Below are 26,842 nucleotides of genomic sequence, written 5' to 3'. Positions count from 1 at the left end.
ATAAACTTAAGAAAGGATGTGAAGGACCTAAATACTGAAAACTATAAGACATTTGAAAAAAAAATTGAAGAAGACACAAAGAAATGGAAAGACATTACATGTTCATGGATTGGGAGAATCAACATAGTTAAAACGGCCATATCCCAAAGCAATAAACAGACTTAATGCAATCCCCGTCAAAATCCCAATGGCATTTTTTTAAAGAAATAGAACAAAAAATCTATCAGATTTGTATGGAATCAGAAAAGACCCTGAATAACCAAAGCAATCCTAAGAAAAAAGAATAATGTTGGAAGTATCACACTCCCTAACTTCAACTTGTACTACAAAGTCACAATAATCAAAATAGCATGGCATTGGCTGAAAAACAGACACATAGACCGATGGAATAAAACTGAAAACCCAGAAATAAACCCACATACATATGGGCAGATAATTTTCGATAAAGGAGCCAAAAATATACAATGGAGAAAAGAAATCCTCTTCAATAAATGGTACTGGGAAAATTGGAAAGTCACATGCAAAAGAATAAAACTAGACTGGTTATCTGTCGCCATGTACCAAAATTAACTCAAAAGGAATCAAAGACCTAAACATAGGACCTGAAACAATTAAACTGCATAGAAAAAAACATAGGTACTAAATTTATGGAACTTGGGTTCAAAGAGGATTTTATAAGTTTGACCTCAAAGGCCAGGGAAGTAAAAGCTAAAATAAATTTGTGGGACTACATCAAACTGAAAAGCTTCGGCACAGCAAAAGAAACCATCGACAGAATAAAGAGACAACCAAGTGAATAAGGAGAAGATACTTGCAAACAATGCCTCTGATAAGGGACTAATATGCAAAATATATAAAGAACTCATACAACTCAACAACAGAAACACAAACATCCAATTAAAAAATGGGCAGAGGACTGAACAGACATTTCTCCCAAGAAGACATACAAATGACCAACAGATATAAGAAAAAATGCTCAACTTCACTAGCTGTTAGGGAAATGCAAATTAAAACCATAATGAGATATCACCTCACCACTGTAAGAATGGCTATCATCAACAAGACAAATAACAAGTGTTGGAGAGGCTGTGGAGAAAAAGGAACTTTCATACACTGTTGTTGGGAATGTAAATTGGTATAGCTGCTATGAAAACCAGTATGGAGGTTCCCTAAAAAAAAATTAAGAATAGAATTACCATGTGACCCAGCAATCCCTCTCCTGGGTATCTACCCAAAATATCTGAAAACATTTATCCATGAAGATATATGTACCCCGATGTTCACTGCACTTTATTTACGGTGGCCAAGACATAGAAGCAACCAAAGTGTCCTTCAATGAATGAGTGGATAAAGAAGGTGTGGTGTATATATAGACAATGGAATACTATTCTGCCATAAGAAAAGATGAAATACTGCCATTTGCAACAACATGGATGGATCTTGAGATTATTATGCTTAGCGAAATAAGTCAGTCAGAAAAAGTTGAGAACCATATCACTTCACTCGTATGTGGGATATGAAACTGAAAGCAATAAAGGAATAAGACAAACAAAGAAACAAGAACTCATAGAAACAGACAACAGTTTAGTGGTTACTAGAGGCTAAGGGGGGAGGAAGAATAGTAAAAGAGGGTAAACGGGGTCAAATACATGGTGATGGAAGGAGAACTGACTGGGTAGTTAGCATACCATGTGATATATAGATGATGTATTATAGAAATGCACGACTTGAAACCTAATTTTATTAACCATTGTCACCCCAATAAATTTAATAACAATAAAAAAGAAATTAACCTCATAGGATGGTCTGAACACAAACATCCTAAGTAAAAGCGGGTCATGGCAGGTAGTTATGCCCTAGGCCTATAGCTTACTTGGCAAAGGTCAATCTTTACCTTAAGTCAGCCTGTTTACTGTTTTTTGTTTTTTTTTGCATGTAAGATAACATACCTTTGAAATGTCAGAGTCATCTTTTTTAGACTCCTTAAGGCACAATCACTGGCAGCAGGGACCAGAACACGAGACCATGGAACCCCTCATTGTTATCTTGTTTCCCACATACCATCTCTATGTGCTGTAAATGTTAATTATTAACTATCCTGTGCCCACCAATGTAAAAGAAGTATGTGTCTCTCCGCTTTGTTTTTTATCCAATCCCAGAGATTTCCCAGCTTTGCTTCCTCCTGCCCCCTTAATCTACCACCAGTGAATTTCATGTAAACCTCCATCTCTTCCTTTGATTCTAATGTATAAAATAAACTGTAAAACTGCTAACCTCCGGAGCATTTTCTCAATCCATTGAGATTTTGCTTCCTGGCAACTGTTCAGTTTGGCTCAAATAAACTCATTAAAATTCTCTATAGGTTTGGATGATTCTTATGTTAACATCATCATTTCTGGCCACTTGTAGCTATATGATTTTTGCATTCAAAATGAAAATATACTTTTGACCACTAAGTAATAAATATTCTTTGTAAAAATCAAAACTATACAAAAGTATATGAACAAAAAAGTCTCTTTCTATTATAGACTGAATTTTCATTACCCCCCACCAACCTGACCTAAATTCATATGTTGAAGCCTTAACCCCCAATGTGACGGTATTTGGAGAAGGGACCTTTGGGAGGTCATTAGATTTAGATGAGGTCATGAAAGTGGGGCCCTCATGATGGGATCAGTGCCCTTAAAAGAGACATGAAAGAACTTGCTTTCTCTCTTTCTCCACCAGGTGAGGACACAGCTGGAAGCAGCACGTCTGCAAGCCAGGAAGAGGGCCTTCACCAGGACCCAAACATGCTGGCACCCTGATCTTGGACTTCCAGCCTCTAGAACTGTGAAAAAATAAATTTCTGTCGTTTAAGCAACCCAGTTGATATTTTAATACCACCCAGTTGGTATTTTATTATGGGAGCCCAGAGCTGAGCAAGATACCTTTTAACCATTTCCCACCTACAAATTCCATTAACCATTAAGGATGTATCCTTCAGAATTGTGTGTATGCCCACATGCACGCATGTGCACATGAACACATACACAGTTTTACATAAATGGGTTATTTGACACATACTGTCATGTGTTCTGCATTTTATATTTTATAATATAAAATGGACATCTTTTCATCTTAACACAAATATATCTACCTCAAACCTTTTCACATTCCTTTGAAGGGTACTCCATAATACATTTAATCAAATTGGTTAACATTTAGCTTGCTTTAGATTATTGCTATTTTTGATATTTTAAACAATGTTGCAACCTTTGTTTGAACAGTTTTTAATCTATGTTCAATTACTTCTCTAAATTAAGTTCTATAAAAAGGCTAAAATACAATAAATGAAAGACTATAGAGAAGAAACATTATTTGAATCCCATTGAAATAAACTCCTCTTCCTCAATGTAACAACCAGGAGTTACAAGATAATTAAAACTAAACACTCTGACGAGAATGGAAACTGAAACAAAAGACTTTATGAAAATCAGTTTATCAGAGTTTCCTTAAACCGATTATTTGTTGGAGGAGGGGACTAGTCAGATATCCAGTACCTCTAATTGCAGAGCAATCATCCATGGGAAATAGCTACTAAGCCCATTCACTTTCTTTCTAATTGAAAGCTCATCAAAGGCACCTTTTGAAGAGGTAGTGTATTTTCTTTGCCCTACCAATTCCAAAGCAACAGGGACTATTCCAGTTTACCCACCAGGCACGAGCTCCCAGGGTAGATTAGTATCCTGGCACTGTGGTTTACACAGGAGCAAGCCATGAATCCACATAGGGGAAACAGCCTGAGGCCTGGGCCTCCACTCCCCTTGTGGTTGACTGAGTTTCTGGGCCTGTGAAGGTTTCTTGGCAATGTTTAGGCTAACTAGTTATCCATGATACTAGCAACAAATATGACCTTCTAGACTTGTCTCATAAGTCACAACATCTTAGAGTGCAGTTAGCACTGGGAGGAAGCTGAGAGATCACTGAGTGGCAGATATCAGGTACTGCCCCTCTCCCTGACATTGCAGGCATTGGTGATCAGTTGTGGAACTATTTCGCAATGGGGTTCTTCAAAATCCTTTTCAATACAGCACTCTAGTCCTTCAAGCAGAGTTGGACCTAATCTTATTTCATCAGTGAAGAAAGTGAGGCCCGAAGGCTAAATTACCTAACCACGGTCTCGCAGCTAGCAGCGTCAGAGCTGACTTAGAATGTGGTTCTCCTTGATCTCCCCAACAGCATGCCAACACCTACATCCTATTCTAAGTGAGAAGGTTACTATGTTTGGTATTTCCCAGAGCTTCCAGATGATCAACAGGACAGGTAGGAGCAGAAATATCCAGATAAGAGCTCTGTTGTCTCAATGAGGTAGAGTTGGCAATCCCTTTCACTGCCAAGGTTAAGGAGTTATACTTCCTATATGTTCATCTAATATTTTGTCAGTCCCTTTGTTTCTGGGACCCAGTTCTAAATAAAAGTCAACCATGTCCAACCCTCACCCAGGGTGCACTGTTTTCTGTTTGTATTTCTCCCTTTAACGCCCTATGCTAAAAGACTCATAAGAAACCTAAGGCCTAGTGAGGTAAAAATAGTTTCCCAATGCCACCCAGGGTTCAGACAAGAACGTGATCTTCTGACACCTAGTTCAGCCAATCTAACTGATTGACCATTTGTCCCTGCTCTTCAACTGCTCTAGTTCCTTAAACTTGAAGAGGCTTTACTCTGAATAGGAAAATTACAGTTCCCCTGATTGCAGAGGTAACAGCCATAACAGACATAGGTCAGGTGATATCAAATGGAGGTTAAGATCGAATCTACAACCTGGGGATAGTTGGTCACAAGCTGCCAATCAGTGATGCTAAATCAATTTGAAACCTAGTGACAATAATTGATAACATTAAGGTATGACTTTAGTAATGTCGATGAGTCTGGCCTACGGAAAAAAAAATCCCTTGGATTGAAATTTTCTGAAATTAGACTCAAGTGGGTTAGAGTAAAAACACATTTGAGATAAATGAATCTGTACCAAGATTTTCAAAACTGGATCAATATATGAGGACTCACCCCATCCACAATTATTATGCATGTGCCACGGGCAAGGGGCTGTGATCAACTCTTATGTCTGTTTCCTGAGGGCAGGAGTGTGCATGGCAAGCTTCTTATGCAAATGAGACATTTGTCTTTTTTAATATCCAATTTGTCTGTATATTATACCGTAAAGATGAATCATGGACTGCGACAAACCCCTAAACTGAAGCCTTGATACTTCCCTAAGCAACTTTCATCTTCCTTCTAAAGACACAGTATTTGGAGCTGTTGCTTACCACGGGCACGCAAGGTGCATTGTTCAGCCATGACTAATAAATCTCCCAGAAGATTCTGTGGTGTAGCAAGCTCCATAGGAAGTAGACAGCAATGAATCAGAGTGCTCAGGAGTGGAAAATACAATGTGATTCACATTAACTGAAAGAAAAGATTGAGGGAGAAAAAAACAACTAAAAATTAAAACCACACACACAGGCCCTCACATATCAGTAACTATCACACTGGGCATGTCAAAGTAACTTCTGCTTTTTCAAAGTCCAAAGAAAAAAAGGCAAAGTTTTCAAAATAAAGTCTAATAACTCGATTTATGGCAAAATTGTACTATAATGCATAATATAGTTACATAAAAAGAAATGAATTCTTTTTAGTGAAGTTGGTATTTGTTATAAGAAAAAAAGGAGTCAATATATTATTTTTCACTCAATCTCAAATAATCCTTTATATATCTTCTTTAATTTTTGTTGCACACTATCAAACTTCAAAATGCTAACTCTTGCTTAAAGTACAGTTTATCTTCATAGAGAAATATTTTTGCCTCATCATATGCTTTCTGTCAAGTAGCATCATTTCATTTCTCAATAATGATTTATCTAGAAAAGCGAGGGAATGAAAGTTGGGCTCCTTAGAATTCAAACAACAAGCAAGTAAAAATTAAATAAGCAAGCAAACAAACAAACAAAAAACAAGCCTCAAAGCTATTGGGATCAATCATTGTAAACAATGGAAATCACTGGAAACAATGAGTAGAGACATAGGACTTAGACTTAAAGTAAGAGCCAATTACTAATCCATGTGGACACACATTTTGAATTTCTATTAAATGAATAAATATAAATTTGAATTGGTTAGTTACAAGAAAACATGACCAAATTTACAAAACATCAAATGAAGTTAATATTTGGATAGAATTTGGTTTATTCCAGCACTTGGTTGGCCAAGTGGATTTTAAAATCAGCATAGACCAGAAATTGAATGACCTGACAACGTGGGCCACAGAGGTTTGGGGTAGATGTCTTGGGTGGGGATGTTGTGACCACTCTAGTTGTTGTGAGCTGTTGTTATAATCAGTGCTGATGTTAGGAAATATATGTTACCTGTTTTTGGAAAGTGGCACTGATCAGTGAAAAGGCAGAGTTAGGTGCCTGGAAGCACTGAGTAGGGGCAAGAACAGAAGGAAGGAAGGTGGGAGTGGGCAATGTGATCACCACCACACATACACATACTACAGACATGTGCATTGGTTCCAGGGAGCTGAGCCCCAAGGCAAATAGCCTGGGTCAGGCCTTACAATGTGTTATTTTTTCTGAACTTTTCAATGTGGAGTCTTCTTTGGCCGAGCTAACCCAATGACTGAAATTTCTACTTCATGTTTGGGTATGGGAACTCCTAGACATACATTTGCACTCCCATTTGCCAGTGAGAATCAAGCAAAACAAAACAATGTCAGAAACAGCATTTTGGTCTCAAACCTTTTGGTCCCTGGATCTTGCAGTTAATGCTACCATTTTCTATTCTGACCTACTTAACAAAATTTACAGTTTACCAAGACTTGAGGAGATCAGTCATCATTTCAAATTACCCATCAGAAAGGCATTTTATAAATTTTTAAATAAGTTTTGTATATTTATCTTATTTTTCTAAATATCAAAATCCCTAAAATGTGCAGAAACCAAGGATAATAATCTATTACTCTAGTAATAAAGACTATGTATTATTTCCCAGTTGATTTTTGTTTTCAGTATTTTTAGTTACAAAATTATGAATGATACAGGTATGGGGACATTCAAAAAGCAATAGAAGTTTGTTACAGAAATATTAGAAAATAAATTAAAATAAATAAATAAGAATTTAAAAACTATAGGTCTATTTGTTAATCCTCCGTAGTACATCCTTCCAGACTTTTTATGAATCCATCTGTCTCTACCTCCTTAATGTGTTTTATTTCATTTTGCAAAGCTTATTATTACCTGACATACATTGTGTATTTATTTTCTTATTTATTGTCTGTTTCTCCCAGTGGAATGGAAGCCTCTTGGGGGAAAATGCTTTTCCACTTTGTTCACTACTAACACCCAGTCTCACACAGTGTCTGATGCATATTAGGAGCTCATACGATTTAATGAATGAATAAAAGAATGAATAGTTGGTACTCACTAAATATTTGAAAAATTGTAAGCTAGTACAAGCCAACCTGAGTCAGGGAGATGGCAAGTAGACTGAAACTTCTTTTCCATCTCATTGTTCTTTAGTCCATCTGCTATTAGCTAAATTACTCCATTTTCTGTTTAAACTCAGTAAATTTAGCTATAGGCATATATTCGGTTCACTTTCATTGTTTAACATTGTAGAAAAAGTCATGGACTTGGTGGGAAGTGAGAGGTGACTCTGCAAATGGGCCAATCGGGGTCAATGTGGAGTGGGCAAGAGTGGGAAAGTCCACTGTGGAGCACACGTGTGCCGGTGCTTGTGCTGCAAGAGCGGTGACTGAACAGATCTGCTTATTCCCTGCTCTCACGGTCTGACCCTGCATTCTCAGGAGGACACGTAGCAATTGCCTCTTGCCCATACCCAAAGGGAAAGGATGAGGAAGCTAAGTAACTTCTGTAGTAAAAGGAGGAAAATACAAGTCCTTTTATGTTTTTCTTTATCTAACGTATGGACATTTTTAAATCACCAATTTCCCAAACTGAGAAAAAGTGGTCAAGGAAGTATGTTTTGATTTAATAAAGGCCCATTGTAGCATTACTAGACAATGACTCTTTCTGGCAAAAGATTTAAAATCTGATCTCGCAATTCCCTTTAATTCTTTTTTTTTCTTAATTTACTGGGGTGACAATTGTTAGTAAAATTACATAGTTTTCAGGTGTACAATTCTGTATTACATCATCTATAAATCCCATTGTGTGTTCACCACCCAGAGTCAGTTCTCCTTCCATCACCATATATTTGATCCCCCTTACCCTCATCTCCTGCCCCCCACCCCCTTTACCCTCTGGTAACCACTAAACTCCTGTCTGTGTCTATGAGTTTGTGTTTCTCATTTGTTTGTCTTGTTCTTTTGTTGTTTTTGGTTTATATACCACATATCAGTGAAATCATATGGTTCTCTGCTTTTTCTGTCTGATTATTTCGCTTAGCATTATACTCTCAAGATCCATCCATGTTGTCACAAATGGCACTATTTCATCTTTTCTTTTTTTTTTTTTATTAAATTTATTGGGGTGACAATTGTTAGTAAAATTACACAGATTTCAGGTGTACAATTCTGTATTACATCATCTATAAATCCCATTGTGTGTTCACCACCCAGAGTCATTTCTCCTTCCATCACCACATATTTGATCCCCTTTACTCTCATCTACCACCCCCCTCCCCCCTTACCCTCTGGTAACCACTAAACTATTGTCTGTGTCTATGAGTTTTTGTTTGTCTTGTTCGTTTGTTGTTTTAGGTTTATATACCACATATCAGTGAAATCATATGGTTCTCTGCTTTTTCTGTCTGACTTACTTCGCTTAGCATTCTCAAGATCCATCCATGTTGTCACAAATGGTCCTATTTCATCTTTTCTTACCGCCGAATAGTATTCCATTGTGTATATATACCACAACTTCTTTATCCATTCATCTATCGAAGGACATTTTGGTTGTTTCCATGTCTTGGCCACCGTAAACAAAGCTGCAATGAACATTGGAACACACGTGTCTTTATATATAAATGATTTCAGATTTTTTGGGTAGATACCCAGGAGAGGGATTGCTGGGTCATATGGTAATTCTATTCGTAATGTTTTGAGGAAACTCCACACTGCTTTCCATAATGGCTGCACCAGTCTGCATTCCCACCAACAGTGTATGAGGGTTCCTTTTACTCCACAGCCTCTCCAACACTTGTTACTATTTGTCTTGTTGATGATAGCCATTCTGACTGGGGTGAGGTGATATCTCATTGTGGTTTTCATTTGCATTTCTCTGATGATTAGTGATGTTGAGCATTTTTTCACATATCTATTTGCCATTTGTATGTCCTTTTTAGAGAAATGTCTCTACAGTTCCTCTGCCCATTTTTCAATTGGGTTGTTCGTTTTTTTGTTGTTGAGTTTCATGAGTTCCTTGTATACTTTGGATACTAGCCCCTTATTGGAGGCACTGTTTGCAAAAACCTTCTCCCATTCAGTAGGTTACCTCTTTATTTTGTTGATGGTTTCTTTTGCTGTGCAGAAGCTTTTAAGCTTCATATAGTCCCATTCGTTTATTTTAGCTTTCACTTCCCTTGCCTTTGGAGTCAAATTCATAAAATGCTCTTTGAACCCAAGGTCCATATGTTTAGTACCTATGTTTTCTTATATACAGTTTATTGTGTCAGGTCTTATGCTTAGGTCTTTGATCCATTTTGAATTAATTTTGGTACATGGTGACAGATAGCAGTCCAGTTTCATTCTTTTGCACGTGGCTATTCAATTCTGCCAGCATCATTTATTGAAAAGGCTGTCTTTCCTCCGTTGTATGTTTTTAGCTTCTTTGTCAAAAATTATCTGTCCATATTTATGTGGTTTTATTTCTGGGTTCTCAATTCTATTCCATTGGTCTATGTGTCAATTTTTCTGCCAATGCAATGCTGTTTAGATTATTGTTGCCCTGTAGTACAAGCTAAAGTCAGGGAGTGTGATACCTCCAGTATTGTTCTTTTTTCTTAAGATTGCTTTGGCTATTCGGGGTCTTTTGTGGTTCCAAAGAAATCTGATGGTTTTTTGTTCCATTTCTTTAAAAAATGCTATTGGGATTTTGAAGGGGATTGCATTAAATCTGTATATTGCTTTGGGTAATATGGCCATTTCAACTATGTTGATTCTTCTATTCCATGAGCACGGAATGTCTTTCCATTTCTTTCTGTCTTCTTCAATTTCTTTCAAAAGTGTCTTATAGCTTTCAGCATATAGGTCCTTCACATCCTTGGTTAAGTCTATTCCTAGGTATTTTATTCTTTTTGCTGCAATTGCAAAAGGAATTGTTTTTTGTATTTCTTTTTCTGAGATTTCATTGTGAGTATATAGGAATGCAATGGAGTTTTGTATGTTGATTTTGTAGCCAGCAACTTTACTGTATTTGCTGATTGTTTCTAAAAGCTTTTTGGTGGAGTCTTTAGGGTTTTCTATATATAACATCATGTCATCTGCAAAGAGTGACAGATTAACTTCTTAATTCTCAATTTGGATGCCTTTTATTTCTTTCTCTTGCCTGATTCCTCTGGCAAGGACTTCCAACACGATGTTGAAAAGCAGAGGTGATAGGGGACAGCCTTGTCATGTTCCTGGACATAGAGCAAAGGGCTTCAGTTTTTCACCAATAATTATGAGATTAGCTGAGGGCTTGTCATATATGGCCTTTATTATGTTCAGGTATTTTCCTTCTATACCTATTTCATTAAGTGTTTTAATTATAAATGGATGTAGCATCTTGTCAAATGCTTTTTCTGCATCAATTGATATAATCATATGATTTTTGACCTTTATTTTGTTTATGTGATGTATCACATTAATGGATTTGTGGATGTTGAACCATCCTTGTGCCCCGGGGATGAACCCCACTTGGTCCTGATGAATAATCTTTTTAATGCATTGTTGTATTCGATTTGCTAGAATTTTGTTTAGGATTTTTGCATCTGTATTCACCAGAGATATTGGTCTGCAGTTTTCTTTTTTTCTGTTGTCCTTACCAGGTTTTGGTATCAGGGTAATGTTGGCCTCATAAAATAAGTTAGGGAGTACTGTCTCTTCTTCAATTTTTTGGAAGAGTTTGAGCAGGATTGGTATTAGATCCTCTTTGAAGGTTTGGTAGAATTCACTAGTGAAGCCATCTGGTCCCGGGATTTTACTTTTGGAAAGGTTTTGGATGACTGATTCAATTTTGTTACTGGTGATTGGTCTGTTTAGATTTTCCGGTTCTTCATGGCTCAGCCTTGGCAGGCTATATGTTTCCAAGAACTTGTCCATTTCTTCTAGGCTATTGAATTTGGTGGCATATAGTCCTTCATAGTATTCTTCGATGATCCTTTGTATTTCTGTGGTGTCCGTGATAAATTACCCTTTTTCATTTCTGATTTTGTTAATTCATGTCTTCTCTCTTTTTATCTTAGTGAGTCTAGCCAAGGGTTTGTCAATTTTGTTAATCTTTTCGAAGAACCAGCTCTTTGTCACATTAATTTTTTCTATTGTCTTTTTGTTCTCTATTTCATTTAGTTCTGCTCTGATTTTTGTTATTTCCTTTCTTCTGCTGACCTTGGGTTTCACTTGTTCTTCTTTTTCTAGTTCTTTAAGGTGTAACATGAGGTTATTTATTTGGGATTTTTCTTGTTTCTTGAGATAGGCCTGTAATGATATAAATTTCCCTCTTAAAACTGCTTTCACTGCATCCCAAAAATTTTGGTAGGATGTATTATCAGTTTCATTTGTTTCTATGTGTCTTTTGATCTCTCCTCTAATTTCTTGTTTGACCCAAAAGTTCTTTAAAAGTATGTTGTTTAATCTCCATGTATTTGTGTTTTTTCCTACTTCTCTTTTTGCAGTTGATATCCAATTTCAAAGCCTTGTGATCAGAGAATACGCTTGGTATGATTTCAATCTTCTTAAATTTGCTGAGGCTGATTTTATGTTCCAATATATGGCCTATCCATGAGAATGTTCAATGTACACTAGAGAAGAATGTATAGTCTGATGTTTTAAGATGAAGTGCTCTATAAATGTCAATTATGTCCATTTCATCTAATGTGTCATTTAGGGCTGCTATTTCGCTATTTATTTTCTGTTTAGATGATCTATCCATAGCTATCAATGATGTATTTAAGTCCCCTAGTATAATTGTGTTTTGGTCAATTTCTCCCTTTAGTTCTGTTAGTAGTTGCTTGGTGTATTTCGGGCTCCCTAATTGGGGGCATAAATATTGATGACTGTTATGTCTTCTGGTTGTATAGTCCCCTTTACCATTATGAAATGTCCACCTTTGTCTCTTGTTATCTTTTTCACCCTGAAGTCTGTTTCATCTGATATCATTATGGCTACACCTGATTTTCTCTGGGTACCATTTGCTTGGAGTGTCAATTTCCACCCTTTCACTTTGAGTCTATGCTTGTCCTTGTAACTGAGATGTGTCTCTTGGAGACAGCATATGGTTGGGTGTAATTTTTTGTCCAATCTGCTACTCTGTGCCTTTTTACTGGTGAGTTCAGTCCATTTACATTTAGGGTGATTATTGATATGTGAGGATTTCCTATCATTCTATGTTTAGTTTTCTGGTAAGACTGTGTCTCCATTGTTTCTTTGCCTTTTTGTTGTTGTCTATTATTTCTGTATGGTGGTATCCTATGATGTTTCCCTCTGTTTCTTCTTTTATTATAGTATATATTTTAGTTCTGGATTTTTTTTTGAGTGGTTACCCTTAAGTTTATGTAAAAGAAAGTTGGATATTTAGAGTATTCCATTTTCTTCAGCACGCTTACTTTCTCCATTCCCATATTCCGGTTCAGGCCTTTACTCTTCCCCTTTTTATGTTTGGGTTGCCACAAATTGTCCCTGTTGATGGTGGTCGAATAGCCTCCTTTAGTATTTCTTGTAGTGCAGGTCATGTATTAGAAATTCCCTCAGCTTCTGTATGTCTGGAAATGTCTTTATTTCTCCTTCATATCTAAAGGATATCTTTGCTGAATATATTATTCTTGGCTCATAATTTCTCTCTTTCAATAGTTTGAATATTTGGTTCCACTCTCTCCTGTCTTGTAGAGTTTCTGCTGAAAAATATGATGATAATCTAATGGGCTTTCCTTTGTAGGTTACCGTCTTCTTTTCCCTGGCTGCCTTGAGGATTCTTTGTCTTTGATTTTAGACAGCTTCAATACTATGTGCCTTGGAGAAGGCCTGTTGGGATTGAGGTAATTAGGTGTTCTATTTGCTTCTTGGATTCGAGGATCCAGTTCTGTCCACAAGTTTGGGAAGTTCTCATCAACTATTTGTTTGAATATACTCTCTGTTCCCTTCTCTCTTTCTTCTCCTTCTGGTATGCCCATTATTCTTATATTGCTCTTTCTGATGGAATCAGAAAGTTCTTGTAGAGTTCTTTCATTACTTTGAAGTCTCAAGTCTCTTTCTTCTTCCATCTGTGTCATTTCCAGGTTTCTATCTTGATTGTCACTGATTGTTTCCTCCATCTGGTCAACCCTACTACCTAAGCTGGTTATTTCATTCTTAATTTCTTCTATTGAGTTCTTAATCTCCAGAGATTCTATTTGTTTCTTTTTTAAAATTTCAATCTCTTTCGTAAAATGCTCATGTTGTTCTTTGATTGTGTTTCTGAGTTCATTAAACTGCCTTTCTGTGTTTTCATGCATCTTGTTGAGTTTTTTCAGAACTGCAATCTTGAATTCTCTGTCATTTAAGTCACATATTTCCATATCCTTAAATTCCTTTTTCTGGATACTTTTCATTTTCTTTCTGAGCTGTCTTGTTTCCTTCCTTATTCATGGCAATTACTGATTTATTATTTCTCTTTCTACTCATCTACAGGAGTGGCTTCTAGAACAGTTTGATAGGAAGAGGTCTTACTTTTGTTTTCCAGTAATTGTCGGTAGAATGTTTTATTTTCTCTCCAACTGCAGCCTTGTTTTTCTCTCTCACACAGTACTGCTATGTTTTCTCTGTACTATTCCAGCTTCTCACACAATGCGGGGATTCCCTGGGAGAGGGGCTTCTCCTCTGTTAATAGTTCGCCTGGGTCACAGTGCGCAGTGTCCCGGTGGGTATGTGGAGAGCTTTTGAAGTTCCAAAGCTCTTCCTGCACCAGATTCAGAGCCCGTATATCTCAGCAGTTCTGTTTACTCCTGTAGGGATCCACCCAGATAGGTGGGGCCAGGGGCGGGGTCAATTGTGACAGGTGGCCCAGAGCAATGGTGGGGACCACCACCACAGCCAGTCCTGCTTCCACAGCTCCCTTCCCTTTGCCGGAACAGTTGGGCTGCGAATCTGTGTCTGCGGTCCACAGATCTCAGAACAGCAAATATTCTGTTCTTTTGATCTGACACTGCTACTTTTCCGCTTCTTGCACCGGGCAGGTGGCGGCGGGGCGAGCTCTGGGACTGTAGGGAGGGGGAGGCTAGTCTCAGTGCCTAAGGCTTCCATTCTCTGCTCGGCAGTGAGGGTTTAAACCACCATTTTCAGCCTTCTTCCCTCAGACTTTTCTCCGAGGTCTCTACCGTGAGCGTTGGGTTCAGCCCTGTTATATGCTGCCCCCACAGCCCTGTGGGCCATAAGTGGAGCCCTAGTAGTCCGAGTTCTTCCCTCTCCCGCAGCTGCGGTAGTTCCGGGAAGCAGCGAGCTCAGAGCACTGAGCTAGGTCTGCATCCTGCACCCGCGGGTCTCCGTCTCCGCACTTCTCCCTTCCCTCCTCCCCCACTCACATGATTCACCCACCTTTAGATGAATTCAGTAATGGGCCTCTTCGTCTTGCCTGTCTGCTGTGCAGGGAGTCCTTTGTGGAGTTATTGTTTTTCGATTAGTTGTAAATTCCAGGGGAGCTTTACAGAGGCTCACCTCACACCGCCATTTTGATGAGCTTCCCCCTTTAATTCTTTTAGTGAGGATGTCCACACTATGAAACAATTCCTGAGTGTGCCATTCTGATGGGGTGTCAGGGGAGTGATGAGGGCTAGACTGTTTAAAAACTTTCTTTAGAAATGATTTTGAACTTACAGAAAAAAAATTACAATAATCCCTTACTAATCAATAAGAATAAGACAAGCAACCCAACACAAAAATGAGAAAAGATTTGAACAGATATTTCAGCAAAGAAGACAAATGAATGGCAACTAAGCACATGGATAGATGCTGGACATCATTAGTCATTAGGAAATGCTAAACCCACAATAAGATGCCACTACACTTCTATCAGAATGGGTAACATCAAAAAGTCTGCAGGTGAGGATATGGAGAAATCAGATCACCCATATATTATTGGTGTGAAGCAGTAAAATGGTACAGTCTCTTTAAAAATGGTTTGTCAGTTTCTTAAAAGAGGTAAACACATACTTACCATATGACCCAGAAACTTCACTTGTAAGTACCTACCCAAGAGAAATAAATATATGTCCACACAAAGACTTGTAGGTGTATGTTCATAACAGCATTATTCATAATAATAAAACTAAAAACAGTGCAAATATCTATCAACTGTAGCATGCATAAACAAAAGGGATATATCCACACAATGAAATTACTATTCCACAGTTTAAAAGGAATGAACTATTGACAAATGCTACAACATGGGTGACTTGAATAATATTATGCTGCCTGAAAGTAGTCAGATACAAAAGATCACATATTGTATGACTCCATGTACATAAAATTTCAGAAAACTATAAATTTATGACAACACTCATATATGTACACTTAAAATGGGTGAATTTTATGAAATGTAAATTATATCCTAAAAAAAGCTGTTTTTATAAATGGGAGCATATTCTAGCTATTGTTCTGTACTGTGCTTTCTTTCTACTCAAAATTATAACTTGAAAAGAGTTGCAGATCAGCATAGTAGGTCTTCCTCTTTGGTTAGTGGTTGTATAATGTCATTTTAGGCTGTACCAAAATTTAAATAAATTACATACAAAAAAATGATTTCCTTTCCTCATTTAGTCCAAGGCCTTGGAGATATTTAGCTTCTGCTGTGCTCAGATTTTAAAGTTACAAATTTCCTCCTTCTATTCCTCAAATTCTTTGGAGCACTCTGTTAGCAGATGCTAGTGGTGCCTCAGCCATGTTCCCTCAGCACCCACCCTTCTCACACATATCAGTGGTTTCCCACTGCAATTACCCATGGCTCTCTTTCTGAAGGCTGGGATGGCAGGAGCATACTTAACTCACTCATGGGTAGACCAGAAGACCAGGGAGTTACTGCCCCTTGGAATGGTGCTCATCAATGATGGATAGGAGTTAGTGGATAAATACCCCAGCATCCGCACTCCTTGAGTGAAGCAACTCTGAGGTGAGGTCAACATCACCTTCCAGAGCTCCCCAGCAGGACTGAGCACCAGGTACCCACAGTGGTGGGCTCATTAACACAATTGCCTTCCCTACCCTGTCTCATTTCTCCACTCCCCCACCATTTTTTCCTAGAATCACCTACCAAATAAATTACCATCATCAAAATCCTTGTCTTGGTCTGCTTTGGGGGGGGATGTCAAAATAAATCGCGACCAAGAAGTGACACTTATTGATTGGCTCACACATCTAGTACTTTCTGCTCAATTCTTATGCATTTATAAAGATGGCAACAAGCCACTAAGTCCACAGGCAATTAACAGTACTCATACAGCATATGAGTTCACTAATGGGGTAATCAGAATGCTCTACTGGGCCAAATATGGTACCATCATTAAGATGCTAGCATCAAAGTCTGTATTCACTCACTTGCTTGCTTGGCCAATGCATGGACACAGTATAAATAACCTACAAGTGTTTGAAAAGATGTTTAATTATTTGAGGCTTAGGTTTCTTCTACAGATCTTCTTTATAGGGCCAAGAACACAATAGTCAGGCCATCCTTAGCATATGTTTTATGACTTATAACTCACAAAAAGTGTAAGAACGACAAGTCTTTTCCATGCTAACTTGGAAAAGTCCTATAAATTTATGGCTGCAAATTCCAACCAACATAAAAGTTTTGCCTCTTCTCCTTCCAGCTAAATTGTAATCATGCCAGATGAGAGTGCCAAGGTACTGAGAGAAGCAAAGAAATGACATTTTTACAGAATTCAAAGCCTTCTCCTAAAATGTAAGAAAATATACACATCAATATAATTGACAATTTATTCATCCCACTTGCTGCTCTTATTTCATTTTGATGAGCTTGAGCAATTGGTATGGGCGGATGCCAAGTCTAACCATTTTAGGCAGCTGCCAAGGTGGTAACAAGTTGTCATTATGGAAGAAACAACTCAACAATTCCAGACACTTCATAAGTCCATGGTGAACAAAGCCATGGTATACAATAAGGCAACAAGCCCAAGCTGAGGTTTGAGATAACAAAGTTTTGGGAACATGAGAGTGTGCAGCTTTTAATAACCATGTAATCTCCCATTAACAACAAATTAGAATATCATTAAAAAGTTGGAACTTTGCCCAAAGTGATAACTAAAACTGACATTGGTAAAGGCTTTTAAATTTCATATTATATTTTCCAAATTTGGCAGAAAGTAGATGAAGGATGGCAGAATGCCTTTTTGATCCTAAGCCAAGGCCAATAGTAGAAACTTTCCCAGTAAAGGGAGAATATACTTCTCTGCCTCTTGGCTTGGGTTTTGCCATGTGACATGCTTTGGTCAATGTAATAATGCAGAAGTGTCAGTTAAGAAGCTTCTTGAATTTCCACCTGCACCCCTGTGCCTCTGTCATGGTCATGAGATGAGAAGAGCTTCCCTTGGGTAGCTACTGCCCACAAGCCTGGACTTAAAATGTTCTCAGGAGGAGCAAGTCTGAACCTAGACCTCGGTGAGAAGCCAAGCCTCGCTGGACCTGTGCAGGAAGCAGAGTCACCCAGCTGAGCCCAACCTGAATCAGCCACACCCCCATATACATTACCCAATGCAGATCAGACAAACTCCAGCCAACCTTTAGTTGTGTGAACTAAATAAATGCTTATTATTAATTTCCCCAGAGTTTGGGGTGTGTTGCACAGTAAGAACTGATGCACAGAACAAAGGAAGCCAAGAGGAATAATACACAGTTGGTTTTCCTGAATTCTTTCCCTGGATAAATAGGTGTCTAGGACTCAGCTGGGGGAGAAGGAGATGACCACCCAGTTAGGGTTAAAAATTACCCACCCTGTCTTGGCCATCATAAATAAAGCTGCAATGAACATTGGAGATTTACATATAAATGTTTTCAGATTTTTTTGGTAGATACCCAGGAGAGGGATTCCTGGGTCATATGGTAATTCTATTTTAATTATTTGAGGAACCTCCACGTTGCCTTCCATAGCGGCTGCACCAGTCTGCATTCCCACCAACAGTGTATGAGGGTTCCTTTTTCTCCACAGCCTCTCCAACACTTGTTACTATTTGTCTTGTTGATGGTAGCCATTCTGACTGGGGTGAGGTGATACCTCATTGTGGTTTTTGTTTGTATTTCTCTGATGATTAGTGATGTTGAGCATCTTTTCATATGTCTATTGGCCACCTATATGTCCTCTTTGGAGAAGTGTCCTCCGATAGATGACTGGATAAAGAATATGTGGTATATATACACAATGGAATACTATTCTGCAATAAGAAAAGATGAAATACTAGTGCCATTTGCGACAACATGGATGGATCTTGAGATTATTATGCTAAGCGAAATAAATCAGACAGAAAAAATCGAGAACCATATAATTTCACTGATATGTGGGATATAAAACTGAAAACAACAAAGGAACAAGACAAACAAAGAAACAAACAAAAACTGATAGACACAGACAATAGTTTAGTGGTTACCAGTGGGTAAGGGAGAGGGAGGTGGTAGATGAGGGTAGTAGATGAGGGTAGATGGTGATGGAAGGAGAACTGACTCTGGGTGGTGAACACACAATGTGATATATAGGTGATGTATTACAGAATTGTAGACTTCAACCCTATGTAACTTTACTAACCATTGTCACCCCAAATAAACTTTAATTTAAAAAAATTACCTGCCCTGATTATCCAGGGAAAGGTGGGGACTTCTCAAAAAGAGTTGCTTCTTACTGCTAGCTGATGAAGTCTCCATGGTGATATCATCCCACTGCCTTACCATAACATAGTCCTCAAACCTCAGTCCAAACTGCAGCAGCAAGGGGGATGGATTAAACCCCATTTGCTATGATTACACCTGGTTGGGCAGCCATTTCTGTCCAACCCATAGGCCGCAGTAGTGTGGTGGTTTTCAGCACAGTGTACTGTGAATCAATCACACAGCCCAGTATTAAACTCCACTTTTGCCACTGCCCAACTGTGTGATCTAGGGCAAGTTACTTAACCACTCTGGACTCAGTTTCCTCATCTGTAAAATGGGGATAATGAACCACCTTTATAGGGCTATTGTCATGAAACGAGGCAATGAATGCAATGGTGGTGTCAGGACGCCAAGTGTTTGGAAGTTGAAGTCTTCCTGAAAATCCATAGGAATAAAACAACACAGAAGACAGACCATTTGACCTTTCCTCTGTCTTTTTCATGAGCCCCCAACTTTTCCAGCAAACAAAACCCATCAGACAAATCATGTGGAACTTGAAGCTTCAGGGGCAAGAAGTAAGTGGAACTCATGCTATTCCAGGTTTGTCAAATGTGGCGGAAGTCTGATTTAGATGTGGAGGTGGCAGGTTTATGCTTACTCTCTGCTCTGCCTGCCACACCCTCATGACCTGCCACTCAGTTCACAACGGGAGAGAAATGACAGCAAAAGAAAAAAACTCTCTCTTTACTACTCTGTGCTCTGCCACCATCTATACCACTCCCCATTGCAATCCTCCATTTTATTAGATTGGTGCAAAAGTAATTGTGGCTTAAAGATTGAAAATAATTGTAAAAACCACAATTACTTTTGCACCAACCTGACACATATTTAAGCATATGAAGAATGGGGAAAATCACCCATGATTCTTCTATTCTGTGTCCACCTCAGTCTCTTCTTAATCCAGTTTCTATTTGCTCGTAAGTTATAAACCACACAAATAGTTTCCTTTCCACCAATTCCATTGTAATGTTAATTTCCTCGGCACAATATTTGCATTTTACTTGGTATCATAGGTTGCAAAGTTGGCCACAGTTCTTCACCTTCCCTGTATGGCTGCTCTTTGCAAAATGGCACTGCAACTTCTCCCATCACAGGCTGGGGTTTATTTCTCCTCTCTTGAATCTGGACTGACTTTAGCCAATAGAATGGGGCAGAAGTGGCACAGTGTCATTTTCAAGCCTTAGCCTCAAAAAGCCATGCATGTTCACTCTCTGGGAGCCCTGACTAGCCTCCTGAGGATGAGAGACATGTAGAGCAGAGCAGAGCCATCCTGTTGAGACCATACTCAACCAGTCAACCTGGCAGCTGATTGAAGACTCATGAGTCAGTCCAGCTAACCAAGCTAGACCAGCCAGCCCAGCCTGAATTGCCAAACTGCAGAATCATGAACTAAGTAAATGGCTATTATTTGAAGCTACTAAGTTTGGGGATGGTTTGTTAGGCAGTAAAAGCAAACTAATAGATTAGGCAATAAAAATATAATTAACGAATTAAACTTGACTATTATTTTGCATGGATTTATTTATCCTTCTCAATTAAAAAAAAGCCCCTCATATTCTGGTCCTGCTGCCATGCCTATTATTATTGGAGCACTATAACTACTAAGCATAGAGTCAAGTATTGGACATTCCAGACAATATAAAGGTAAGAGTTCTTCAGAGTTCTCAAGTGGCTGCCATGACAGGCACACATATAGCTGAATACAAGGTGAAAGACACAAGTGCCACCAATTCTATAGCAGAGGCTGACCGGAATGAAAGCAGAAGTTACAAAAATCGTATTAATATTTCAACATTCATACCAAAGTTAATTCTCCAATTTGCACATCTGAAAATATTTTCCACTTGGATAACAACCTAGTGAAAAATAGTGTCTCAGAGTCCTGTCACTTCCTGTTATTGTTTAGTTTACTGTTGCATTTTATTGGTTATTTATTTACAAAAATCAAACACAAAGATGTTTTATCTCACAGGAAAGACAGAGGAAGTGAAGAAGAAACCTCTGACCTCAAAAGACAAACCTTTGGCTCCAAGATAAGACTCATGCCAGGAATTATGCACTTCCTTATTCTATCATCATCATTCTCAAGAAAATTCACATATAATGCTCTTTGATATTTATTTAACTTGCATTTAGTCATTGTCTAATACAGTTTAGAGTCTGTGCTAGAAGAAAGGAGGAAGAGGAGACACAGACCAAACCCTGGCCTCAAAGAGCTTGAAGTCAAACAAGAAGTAGACATACTGATGATACAGAAGTACTCGATTGCACAAATGATTATTACTTTACATGATATGAAAAAGTACCTTGTGTAACCTGAGCAGAAACCATGGAATCTAAGCTCTGGGAGAGGAGGCAGACAGCTTCCTGAGAGGAACTATTTGTTTCAGCCAGGACCGGCAGCATTGATCTAGGGTTCAAGTCAAGGAAACAGAGTCACAACACTCTATGTGAAGCTGGTTCTCCAAAGTTACTCTCTCATCCTCTTATGTTGTCACACAGCGGCACCCCCATCTGTCCCCTCGTACCTACCCCTAAAAAGAAAGAAGAGTCTGTGAGACTATTCCTTTCAGGGACATTGCTTCACCTTTATGTCATCTCCTTGTTTGGACCCAAAGGATGGCTGACTAGCCAAGGACAGGTAAGATTCCTCAAGAAAGGTACAACCTAAGACAGGCACAGTCATGTGGGGACCACCAGGAGAATTTACGGGGTTGATAGAGGTGGGCATAGACCCCCACCTTCCCCCGGCTAAGGAGAGGCTTCTGCCTCTGTGGCTTTATTCCTTCCACAACCTGCTTGGGAAGTGATAACATCAGTTCTCCATCTCAGTAAGTTTTCAACATAAAGGTTTTGCCCCCTGGGGAGGGTACAAACAATAATTATTTATACATCATGGGACTTTCGGTACCGGCCGCTTGCAGGCAAGGGTGATTGGTTTGAATCAATTTTCTGGTACGATGCATGAGACTCACAGACCCTAACATAAACAATGCTGCTTCCTTGTATGTGCATCAATAAAAGCCACAGGGCAGCCCGATTCGGGGCTCTCAGTCCTTTGATGCTGTGAGACCCTCGGCCCCATTTCAAAACTTTCTTGATTTCTGTTTCTTTCTTTCTTAAAACTTAACCCAAAGCCGCCCCTTCTAGTACCCTCACTGCCCTTGTTGCGGTGGACGCGACACTCTTACTCCAAATGAGTTTGCTTTCTCTGAGAGCAGTTGTGTCTGAGAGGCAAAGGCCCCAACTCCTGGTCCAGAAAAAGCGTGCAGTTGGGGCATGGGTGGATCTCACAAGCTTGGTGTCAGGGAGCCCAGGGTTCAATTCCCAGCTTGTTGTGTGACTGTGGGTGAATCACTTCATTTCACTCCATTTCCATTCTCTTGTGAGTATAAAAACATCTACCTTAAGCAGTGTTGCAGTGGGTTTAAATGAGATCACTCAAAACAATGATACTGTTTTTTTGCTCCTGAATCTGCTGTGGGTCAAGCTGTCACTGATGAACGTCCCACCCCACTCGGCATCAGGGGGGCAGCTCCGAGGTTGGGGCTGAGCCTTCTACAGTCTTATTCACAAGTCAGCAAGGCCTTAGGTGGGGCTGTCGGAGGGAACACCTCCACATGGCCTTTCTATGGGGCCTGGGCTTCCTCGTATTATGGTGGCTGGTCTTAAAGGCAAGGGTCCCGAGAGAATGGGAGAGCCATGTGGACACCATGTCACTTTTGCTGATCTACTTTGAATTGACTCAGTGTCACTTCTGCCACATCCTCTCTGTCAAGGCAGTCACTGAGTCTCGCCCAGAATCCACCAAGGGGAGGAAAAGTAAACTTCCCCGCTTGAGGGGGTGTGAGACGTTCCTGAAAGAGCAGTACTATTGCTGTGGACATTTTGGAAAACAAACTCTGCCCAGTGACCTATAGTGACATCCTTTTGATGCTAATTCCCTTTCAATGTGGAGATCTATGGTACTATGGAAAACATAGATGAAAAGTAGGGATGGGAGGAAAGGTAAGTGGGGAATGTATGAGAAAGGAAGAAAAAAGAGGAAGACTTTTATGTTGGGAAGGGGCTTCACCTTCATGACTGTCCTCTCTCGGTAATCAACCAGGTTCGTTATGACCCCTGGTGTCCCCATGTCTAAGATGGAGGCAACAGCAGTGCCAACTTCATGGTGTTGTTTTGAAAATTAAACGAATTAATCTATTAAAGTGCTGAGAGCTGTGCCTGGCACATAGTTAGTGCTCCATAGATATGAGCAGTCATATTTTGTGCTCTCGGGGCTCCTGAGCTGTCCTGATCTTGGTTTGGCCCTGCAGCCAATGCATCATAAACTGCATCCCTCAGATACCTGGAAACAGGCAAGCTCTTGTCAGGGAGAAGTCACATCCACACCAACACAACAAAGCTAGAGCACACAATATCCCCATCCCATGGAACAACCTGGAAATGAAAAGCAGTCCGTGGGTTGCCAGGTGCTGGGTTTTATAATATTGTTGTTACGTACCCTTCATGCCAGCATCTCTTCTTGTCTCCCACTTCAGTCCAGCCCCAGCTTCCCCAGCATCATAAAGGGCTTGCACATTTTATCTTTTCCAGTAGAATTTCAGAAGTCTGGATCTCTTGTATCCATCTACAATAGTAGAATCAAATATTTAGGGCTTCTTATGCATTTTTAAAAATACCACGAACACCCATACAGAGGATTTGCCTCTTCACTGGCTCCAGGAGGAGGCACTGATGGGTGGGAGCGCAGTGAATGGCCTTGCCGTCCCGTTCTGATCCCTTATCTCCATCTCTGGTCCAGGTACCTGAAGAGGGCACTTTCTTTACCAGAATGTTCTCTAAATCCCTATGCCAATGCTCAGATTTCTAAAACTCCAAATAGTCTTCCACTTAAGAAAATGGAACCAAGTCAGTAATTATGCTGTCTTTCCTATCAATTGACAATTTGATCATTCTTTTACCCCTTGTATAAAATCAGCTCCTACAAATTTAGTCTTGCAATTTTCTAGTCTAGGATTTAGAGATGGGACTACCCTGAATATGAAATTCCCAAATTCTCCCCCTATTTTTTTCTTTTCTTTTTTTAATTAAAGTTTATTGGGGTGACAATTATTAGTAAAGTTACATAGATTTCAGGTGTACAATTCTGTAATACATCATCTATAAATCACATTTTGTATTCACCACCGAGCCCCTATTTTTTTTAATATCAACACCCTAACCTTTTCAAAATTACATAAGTACATGAAAGCCATTATCTTACTTGCAAACAACCAGAAAACAAAACACAAATATTAGATCAAAGCTCAAGATCCCTTTGATCATCACCACTAATACCTGTAGCCTGCATCCTTAGCAGAGGTGGACACTGTGATAATTTGGGATCATGTCTTTCCAGATCTGTGCATACAAATACTCCATTTCTCTCTCAATCTCTCTCTCTCTCCTGTCTGTTTCTCTCTCTCTCTCTCACACACACACGTGTGTGTATTTCTTTTCTAAATACATTTTATGTCATCCTACACTTTCCTTGTTCCACTCTCAGGATGTCGTATTAGACAAACCCACATCACCATAAGAAGATGATATCAATTTTGAAAACTCTTTCATTAATATTTCAGTCCCAACTCCTCCATCAGACTGTATAACTGAACTCTGACTTCCTCCCCGGTACGCTCTTTAGCAGGTATCACACACATCCCATCCCTTCCTTCATTCCCTAGATTTGAATTTCTGGCCTGAAATATCCTCCTTGCTCCTCTCCACATACTTGAGAAGACTTAACTCTCAGGCCTGGAGGCCACATATTTGGTTTTGAATCCCAGATGAGTCTTTCAGACAAATTAATTTTTACTTACTTGGGTTCCTTCTGTGTTAAGTGGGCTGACTATAATAGCACCTACCTCAAAATGTTGTTCTATGGGTCAAGTAAAATAATCCATGGAAAGCACTGTCCCATTGCAGGGTACTTGATAAATGCCTAAGAAATGTTACCTGTGCCATCACCAACATCAGTCACCAACATCAGTCACCATCATCATCATCACCTTTCCCCCCAATAATTTAAATGCCATTCTCTTTCTTCAGATTTTCGTCTGAACTTCTATTTCACATGTAGATACGACCACTAAAAAATAATCCCAGTAAGTGTCAAGCTTCATTTACATTACTTCACAGTGTCTTCTCATCTTTGCTAATAGATGGATAAGAAGCTGGGTGACTGTGCTGGCCCACTGTGCTCTGCGTGAGCCACACAGTCAACACAGAGCAACGGGCGCCCAGCAAAGGAAGGTGATCCTCTCAAGGGACAACAATTCAAAGGCTTCCTCCATTATATTGTTTATCTTACAACAGTAAATAAGTTTGTACAAATAAAATAGCTGGGTATAAACACCAATTCTCACAATTTTGTACAATTACACAACCAAGCCCAATAACAGGTTATATAAGAACTAAGATGTTAACAATACAATTAGAAGTAACAAGATTAATTTAATGTAGTCAATGATGTTATGCTAAAACTAAGTTACTTCTTGAGAAATTAATATAGTGGAGTTGCATCTTCTGTGAGAGTAAGGGCTAACACAAGAGAATAATTCAAGAAATAACCTAAAGGAAATTTGCTGTATGGAGAAGTTGGCAATAGTGAGGGGCACCCAGGGACAGAAATAGCAGAGTGTGGTGTGTCACATCATTCCGACTCTGGGACATTCACTCACTGAGTGGAAAGGCAGGTGGAATTACTCACAGAATTCAGATTATTCCAGTCTCTCTTCCACTCTCTGAATTCTTCCTCCACATATCTCTATGTGAAGTACTGTGAAGCTTTCATTCATTCTCCCCATTAGACTTGGCCTTCCTGGGACAAAGATATCTATGTCCTCAGCTCTCCCTGCTTCTTCCTCTTACCCTGCAACAACTCCAATTTGTGGGATGCCTTAGTCCCCAGGTAAATTAAATAAACACAAATCAAAGGGGGGCACTGACATTATATGGCAGAAATTGGCTATAAGTCTCAACTTTTCAGGGGCTCTTCCCCTGCCTGCACACCTGAGAAGTATTATATAAACCCCATGCCCAGGTCACACCCCAAATTAATTACAGCAGAATTTCTGGGGTGGGAAACACACAGCCCTACTTTTCAAAGCCCATTGGGTAATTCCAGTGTGCAGTGAACGCTGATGAACAGTGACTTAGGGATTAATGGTTTTCAAACTCTTTTCACCTTTGCCCACAGTAATAAGTACATTTCACATCATGGCCCATAACCATGCACACACATACAAAACAGAAACAAACATTTTATAAAACACTACTTAAGTCTTACTACCAGCTATACATTCTGATGTTTTCCATTCCATTTTTATTTAAAACAATGCTGGATGTACCCAACTTCACCCATTAATAAATCACCAGTACGGGGGCATGACCCAAGTTTGAAAAACACCCCTGAGATCACCCAAATATAGTTACATGAATTGTTGAATATTATCCTTGAAATAAAAAAAATACTTCAAAAATTCCCAAAGAGGGTATGTGCACCCCTGAGAAAAAGTCCATACTTCCAGATGCCCATTTTGAAAATCTTTATTACATCCCAAATCTTTCATTTTACAAAACAGGAAAGGTAAAACACATGTGTACACTCCCTCTTGCATGCACATATGCCTGTGTATGCTGTGCTTTGCCCACTAACCATTATTTTCTATCTATATTATCATGCAACATTTCATCTATTTG

At 39.2% G+C, this 26,842-nt stretch overlaps 1 protein-coding gene across 8 annotated transcripts in view; it reads right to left on the bottom strand.

Annotated features, from left to right (window-relative positions):
- The window catches only part of RIN2 (Ras and Rab interactor 2), a 245,328-nt gene that overhangs the window by 182,678 nt on the left and 35,808 nt on the right, over nt 1-26,842 (bottom strand). For 2 of the 8 annotated variants that reach the window (XM_088789282.1, XM_074318239.2), the window contains exons 2-4: nt 23,604-23,729; nt 21,406-21,509; nt 5,307-5,445 (exon numbers count right to left, since the gene is read on the bottom strand). The exons of 2 other annotated variants lie outside the window; for them this stretch is intronic. Coding sequence is in view for 2 of the 6 variants with exons in the window: in XM_074318239.2 (XP_074174340.2) it covers nt 5,307-5,326 (20 nt within the window). In the remaining 4 variants the exon portion in view is untranslated. The remainder of the gene's footprint in view (nt 1-5,306; nt 5,446-21,405; nt 21,510-23,603; nt 23,730-26,842) is intronic. 4 more of the 8 variants (XM_074318235.2, XM_074318238.2, XM_074318237.2 and 1 more) reach the window with 3 other exon arrangements.

The sequence above is a fragment of the Rhinolophus sinicus genome, chromosome 13 (assembly GCF_057876585.1).
Source record: "Rhinolophus sinicus isolate RSI-liver-muscle chromosome 13, RSI-T2T, whole genome shotgun sequence".
NCBI lineage: Eukaryota > Metazoa > Chordata > Mammalia > Chiroptera > Rhinolophidae > Rhinolophus > Rhinolophus sinicus.
This window is presented reverse-complemented; position numbering and strand designations above follow the sequence as displayed.